Source organism: Sphaeroforma arctica, assembly GCF_001186125.1.
Source record: "Sphaeroforma arctica JP610 unplaced genomic scaffold supercont1.190, whole genome shotgun sequence".
In the NCBI taxonomy this organism is placed as follows: domain Eukaryota; class Ichthyosporea; order Ichthyophonida; genus Sphaeroforma; species Sphaeroforma arctica.
In genome coordinates, this window is record NW_014040368.1 from 51,978 (window position 1) to 59,000 (window position 7,023).

Consider the following 7,023-nt stretch of genomic DNA (forward strand, 5'->3'; position numbering starts at 1 on the left):
ATATAGAGTATGGCGGCGTTCCCATAGTAAGGCCCTTCAAAGTAATCTAACCAGGACGACAACATATTCTACGAGTGTACTGTATCAGTTGGTTCGCGGCATCGTATTCATTTTTATATCTCGGTGACAACTATTAATTTGAACTCGGTGAATGCATTGCAGAGCGTGGAAAACGGCGAAAATTCTACGGAACTGCGTTTCTCTGCACAAGACAAGGAGGATTACGAGTCTTCAACAAATGGATAGATCATCAACTGGAGTCTGTTCTTCATGTCGGTGGCATTTATGTGGGGGTAAGCGTATGTGATGAAAACTGCTCATTTTCCTCCATTGCATATATTGTCCTTTTTGATATATCGTCCGCGTTCTCTTTCCCACCTACCGCATGAACGGGTTAACAATAAATTCATCCAGGGACGTCTATAATTAGTACCGTGATTCACATTTTTGCTAAATCGTTGACGAGCCAGTTTGTGTTCCAAATTCTGTTCGAAATCCCGAGCTTCTCCTTCGTGAGCATGATAACGATTACAGTGCCTGAGTGTGCTTTCTACTCCTTCCTCCTCATTACGGGCCTAAACCACCATGAGTGCATGTCGTTTACTGCCCGTGTGTGCATCACAATGACTTCCAACGCCATCCTGGCCGGCATTATCATTCTCGGCGTGCTGGAGTTATATACTGATGAGGTATATCGTATCCCTGTTGATGATATATCGTGAGATTTGAAAGGGCACAAATTACGTTTTATCTTTACCTATTATGTGTACAAGGAAGTGTGGAAACAACGTGTTCTCAAATGTACTCGATGATAACTTCGCAAAAACAGGATGCACTCATCGCAGTGATCTACGCAGTTGGATGTGGAGTGGCCCTTGGTCAAGCTTTGTTTGAGCCCGCGATGTACGAATTGTCTGCCATTTTCCTTCCAGCCAGCCGACACACCTGTAAGTACCATTATCATGTGGTCAATTGGGACTTGTAATAGATCGTAAAACTCGAGCGCAAGCTGGCAAAAACGCTTCTTTCTTGGGATGCTACTTTCTGTACATGTAGTTGTTGAATGTTTGTGTCCCAATTCTAATAGCTGCCTATTAATCGTCTTATCTATTTTATCTTCGCAGATGTGTGCTTGGGGCACTGGCATGGCTGGCATCCTGAATGTCTTTGTCAACATACTCATTCAGGCAAGTGTCAATCTTACAAGGTAGCATTGTTAACTTTACAACCTCAGGAAACACGTTATTGAACCTACAAATTTGGTTGTACATTCACTGATAACTTGGCATTTGTATAATGTTATTTTAAGGCAGAGATAGATACAAGTAGGTATCCCTAGGCGCGGGAAATCTTATGGTTTGCTTGTGTGTGCACTAGATGGGCCTGCGGGTGCAGTATTTGAACTTAAACATCTCATCCAATCGACCCATGACCGTAGTTCCCAGTACGTTGCGAAAAACGTTGAAGAACGTATTTGAAGAACGCATTCTTATCGCGCTGGAACAGAAGTTGCTCTCCTGGCAGCTCGGTACACATTAAATAGAGCAGGCTATTTTGAATCACACACATACCTTTCGCACACGCACCACACCCAACCATAGTCCGTCGAGATACGCAGCGGAGCATCAGTAGAGACGTTATGCTAAAACCACTATGGAGTGCTCAATCTCTGACCGAGTGGAGATCTTAGCTTCACACACATGATCTGTGTCTATAGCTCCATGCCACCTTAGGATAGTTTTTTTTTGATTTTCAACTGCACTAATGCATGAATTGTTGGTTATGATACACATACACGTGTACTGTATCGAGTGATGGGTAAAAACTCTAAACTGCTTCCGCAGAGATTATCCTCAGCGCAAACCAATTGAAATGTTAGCTTAACATAACACCATCCTACATTGATGCATTTCGCAGCTTTGCATCACGGGTACCTCAGGCGACTCCCACACTGCAGACCAGGCGCGCTATCAAGAAGTTGGCTTCTGCGCTGCCATGATAATCGTCTCTCTGTCCAACATTGCGGTGTACTGGTATGGTATCCGAAAGAATCTCTTGTACGCCAAGTATATCGAGGAAGATGATTCGTTGAAGCCCAATAAGAACCCTTTTGCGGCGGGCGGTGTCAATACGACCGCCAGTGCTCTAGAATCATCAACCGCTATGGCGACAGGTGATCTCAAGTCTTCCACAGGAGCCTTGGATGGGCGGCGGCGCACGAAACCGGTCAGAAAAAGACAGAGACAAGCATCATTTTTGAGGAATCTAGTGTGGAGTTTCAAGCACAGTCGAGCAAGCCGGTGTTCCATTGGTTCCAGCATTTCTCGGAATTGAAAGTATGTTGTAGCCATGCACTGGTTTACCATATCCATCGATGTAAGCTATATTACAGGATAGTTTGTCCGACTTTTACCACTGTCTAGCCTCGCGATTGTACCGACCATAGCATCTCTTGTGAACCGCACTGTACTCACGCCGCCCGTCAAATCAATATCTACACACAGGAAGCGACAAGAATAGTTTGGCCTGGGGTACTCGCAATATATCTCTGCTATCTTACATCGCTGACAATATTCCCAAACATTCCCGGCCTGATGTGTCTCGGGTCGAACTTCACGTCTTTACAACTCTAGTGGTTCAACTTCGTACTCTTGGCGTACAATCTGGTATGTGTGCTCGCACAAGTCGTTCATTCTTACTGAGATGTAGCTGCACTACTCATTGTATATGCAAGCAAGTATATTGCATATGTGCAAATATATAAGTACGCGTATGTATACATGTACAGGCACGCATATTGTAAACAGGTACACGTTAATGCTTATTGTTGTCATTGTATTCAGTGCTGATTCCAAGATGAAATCGCATGCGACGGCAAACTGACAGGCTTACGCCGCACTCCGAAGTCCGAGCTCATCAGTTCCCTTATCGAACACTTATCTACAGGATGATTTCATTGGACGCACCAACTTTCCCGGCTACGATATGGCTTGGGCGGCCGAGAACGTGACTCGGCACCAGACATTGGCCATATCCCTCGTACACATGGCCCTATATATATATATGTATATTTATATATATATGTGTGTGTGTGTGTGTTAGTATATATATATATATATATATATGTGTGTGTGTAGTATATGTAGTATATATGTATATATATATATTATATATTGTGTATATATATATATATATATAATATATATATATATATATATATATATATATTTGTATATAATTATATATACTTATATACCTATATATACTTATATATATACTAATATACAGAATGTATATATATATATATATATATATAGGTGGCTTGACAACATTGCAAGCTACATAACATTTTTTAATGTAGTTATACTAATTTATACATCAGCGTGGGTTTATGGCCTTCAATTTTGAAAATATCTAATGCACTCCTAATCTGGACCTATGATCTGATCATTGACTTCTCGAAAAACCTCTACCTCACGAATAGGCACGACTGTGGGAGTTGCGGCAATCGGATTGCTGGGAGTGGGTGCTTTGGGCACTTTCCTTTACCGCAGGAGGCAGTCCGCTAAGCAGGACAAAGATAGCGCCGCACAGCCAGGTGAAGCGTACTTGGACCCCAGAATTGAGCAAATCTAAGCCATCGTGTAGCACGGATCGTATATAGCATCATGCGCAGAGATATCTTGATGCTACACCAAATAATGCATCGCAACGCAGACCTGGTGTCGCGCACAAATTATATAGACCAAGAGGCAGTTAATCGTTATGAGCAAAAGGAGTTGGTGATTGGTAGACGCAAAAACTTCTAGGAGCAGATATTACCTTTTCTTAGACACCACGTACCTCGAATGTTTACAATAGTATGTATGGTATACGCTATTGTACCCGGCAAACCGCTTGCAGAATGTACTCACACAATTCCATGCACGATCTTCAGTGGCTGAAAGAGGCCGAAAATTAGAACAGATATTCAAAACAATAATAAATGATATGAATAACAATGACATAAATATTGATCCGAATAGACGAAACGATACGTACTTAAACGCACTAGGAAATGAATCTCTATAGCAAGCCATCATTTTGACTTCCCGGCCGGCCCTAGAAAAATTGCCCAAAAGTGACCACCTGTAGTTTTGCACTGTAAAATTAAAATACCAGTGGCCACCACAGCCGTTGGCCTAAGTCAAAATATCTGATCGACACCGACACCACGGTGTAGTTCAAATTCCACACTAGCCGTTTATAGCCACGAGTATAGCACTTGTCAACACTGTCTTTGATCCACAGGATGCCCAGGATGCCTTTGTTTTTAGTTTACTATCGTACCTCGTACTTACTCGCGGTGCCGAAGTATCTATCGTACTCAGCCCTAGTGCAATACAAATGTTCTTTCAGAATTAATGTTTCATGATTATTCTCCTTTGTAATTTTCTTTGACAATTATTTGACTGTGTTATAGCTATAAATGGGGGAGTGGTGTATTTCAGCTGGTATGGGACGAATCCGTACAATCAGTTTCGACGATCATGGAGCCCCTGCCTACAACAGAAGAAACATTTTGTACATAGCATACTTTCTCATCGATCTTCGCATATAAAGACCATTGTATATAATCCGACCCTTGTATATAGTCCGACCATTGAATGTGGGCGGGCATGACGAGCGTTGATGAAACGTAGTCGTTTGACTATTGCTATTAAGTTTGCATGAATTATCTACTTTCATCGTCATTGACCCAACAGTCCAGCTCTCTATACTAACAAAACAGCACATCTATCTATATCATGCATCTGCAAATATTTTATTGTGACAGAAAGTGTACCTGACACTCTGACGATCGTTTAGCACTGGCACCTTTGCTTATCGTAGTGTGAGCTCATCGTAGCCGAATGTAAGCGCAGGAACTTATGGTACTACTACCTGTACAACTTATGATTCTATTTTGACAACTTATGGTACTACTTTTACTTAAAATAACTGAAACCTTATGACTTGAATGATAACAATGTACAAGTCTGAGTTAGGTTTATAGACCGCGTTTTAACCGCAGTACACAACTGAGCTGTCTTTGTGAAACGTTTACGAAGTGTATGGCCAACTTACAACTAGCTTGACTCGTGGAAAATAGCTACACGCAGACGGCTTCTTTTATAATAGGCTTATTGAGTAGCCGTTCATGTTTTCCAACAAGGCTCCCTGATCTCCTGATGCGTATACCAAGAAACCAATCATTGCATCTTACTGGCTGGCCGTCTGGAAAGTTCGCAATGCCCACGAGTGTTCTTCTGTCGTCTGATGCTGCTTCTGCAGCTCTTGGACAGGCAGTAATCTAACAACGAGTCGCCCTCTACTAGATTAAGCGCTCAGATTGAATTATCATCTCAGCATCCACATATCTTGAGACCGCATTTCGTCATTTTCACACATATCCCCGCACATACAAAACTTAGATGATCGCACCACCGATGAGCTTTCCCTGTATCTCTGCCCTCTTCATAGCTTTCCAGAATGATAATCTGAGGGGTATGAACACGATTCTCTCCTGGATTCTTCGTAACGTCTAATTTCAGTGCCCCTGGCTGTGCAGTGTGTGGTTTGACAGGTGCAAAAGGTGTGAATTTTAATTTGTCCTTAGCTTTCTTCTTGTCGTTGCCTCGTTGCCGAGTTGATGTCTGCGTTCTAAATGTGTATCCGGGGTATCAAGTGCTTCTTTGCCATCAGTTTTTGCATCTGCCTGGCTTTTATCCATCTCCACAGACAGAGTTGGTAAATCAGCATTGTCAAGCTTCTCGTCCCTTCCACTCTCTCCTACATCAGAGACATTGTTCTCGAGACTCACCTCCACCATTGGTTCCTCGTTTGTAGATGCCGTAGTTAAATTTTTATTTGTGCTTGCCATGATGTTGTGTGATTGATTTAAGGTGGTGATGGTTATCAGTTATGTTAACAGAATCAACTATGCTCAAGAAATCAAGGTAATCTTCACTCGATGGTATCGATTTATGGATTAGCGCCAGCTGGTATCAAGCTGGTATCATTGCACATAAATAGGTGTACGCAAGTAATGGATATGTGAAGTGTAAATATAGACTCTACGATTAAGAAATATAGGAAATATGACCGGAACCGAATATTGATGCCATGATTCATACGTGGATATGGAGGCCTTCCTAATGGCGGTGTTTGCCTAGCATATTGGTTGCTCAAGCACGCTAACAGTCTATCACTGTGGCAACCTGGACGGGCAGGAGATGGGATTCTATAACCCAAGAAACAAGTGATCTTTGACGCAATTTTTACAACTGCTTTTTGATTGGGTAAAAGTATAATATGGGGTCGCTCCGTGCAATTCTCGCGCAAAAACAAGAAAAATCTGAAACCCAACATGACCCTCTCTAGAAAGAAAAAAATTGCCCGCGACCCAAATGAACCAAAATTCTACATATTTATTAATTTCAAAAAAAATAAAATAAAAACATATGTACGTAAATATTTATACACATATTTACCTCTCTCGGCTGACGGTATGATAGCGAGAGTAGAGACTATTTAGTCCGATTAAGTACCGAACCGATTCACTTTGGTATATGCAATTATGATTGGCCCTCACCAACAAGCCTCATAACGTAAAACGTAATAAAACGTAGTACGTTTACGATATGAGCCTTACGTCTATAAGCACACTGTGGTGCTCATAGACGTAAGTTTATTGCGTATTTACGTTTATATCCAATGCGTAAACGTCAAAACGTAGTACGTCTACGCTGTCCTGGCCACCAAGCTTATTTTTGATTGGGACATGATTCACAAAATCTCCACGTCAGCGACGGTCAAACGTCTATTGCCTATATTATCATATTTTTAAACCTCCCTCACATAGAAATCATGGAAATGCACTTGAACAGAAGCCCTGCTGGCAGTGAGGTGTGGAGTGTGGACTGTGGCGTCACCAAATAAACAAATGACTTAGTCTTCTGAGACCAAAAAAAAGTGAAAATACTAAAATCTGTACACGCATAG

General features: G+C 41.8%; 2 protein-coding genes across 2 annotated transcripts; one reads left to right on the top strand and one right to left on the bottom strand.

The window, feature by feature from the left end:
* Positions 1–623: 623 nt before the first annotated feature.
* Positions 624–3,636, top strand: SARC_03644 (hypothetical protein; the record flags this gene model as incomplete). Its single annotated transcript, XM_014302550.1, has 6 exons — positions 624–689; positions 830–947; positions 1,125–1,207; positions 1,918–2,173; positions 2,505–2,666; positions 3,485–3,636. The coding sequence occupies 6 exons, from the start codon at positions 624–626 to the stop codon at positions 3,634–3,636; spliced, it is 837 nt and encodes a 278-aa protein (XP_014158025.1).
* Positions 3,637–5,066: 1,430 nt separating this feature from the next.
* Positions 5,067–6,019, bottom strand: SARC_03645 (hypothetical protein). The gene has a single exon (XM_014302551.1). The coding sequence runs from the start codon at positions 5,900–5,902 to the stop codon at positions 5,624–5,626; it is 279 nt and encodes a 92-aa protein (XP_014158026.1). The 5' UTR covers positions 5,903–6,019; the 3' UTR covers positions 5,067–5,623.
* Positions 6,020–7,023: the final 1,004 nt, after the last annotated feature.

Bases quoted from the DNA above. Each gene is read 5' to 3' on its own strand.
- SARC_03645 (XM_014302551.1), bottom strand. From the start codon at position 5,902: ATGGCAAGCACAAATAAAAATTTAACTACGGCATCTACAAACGAGGAA.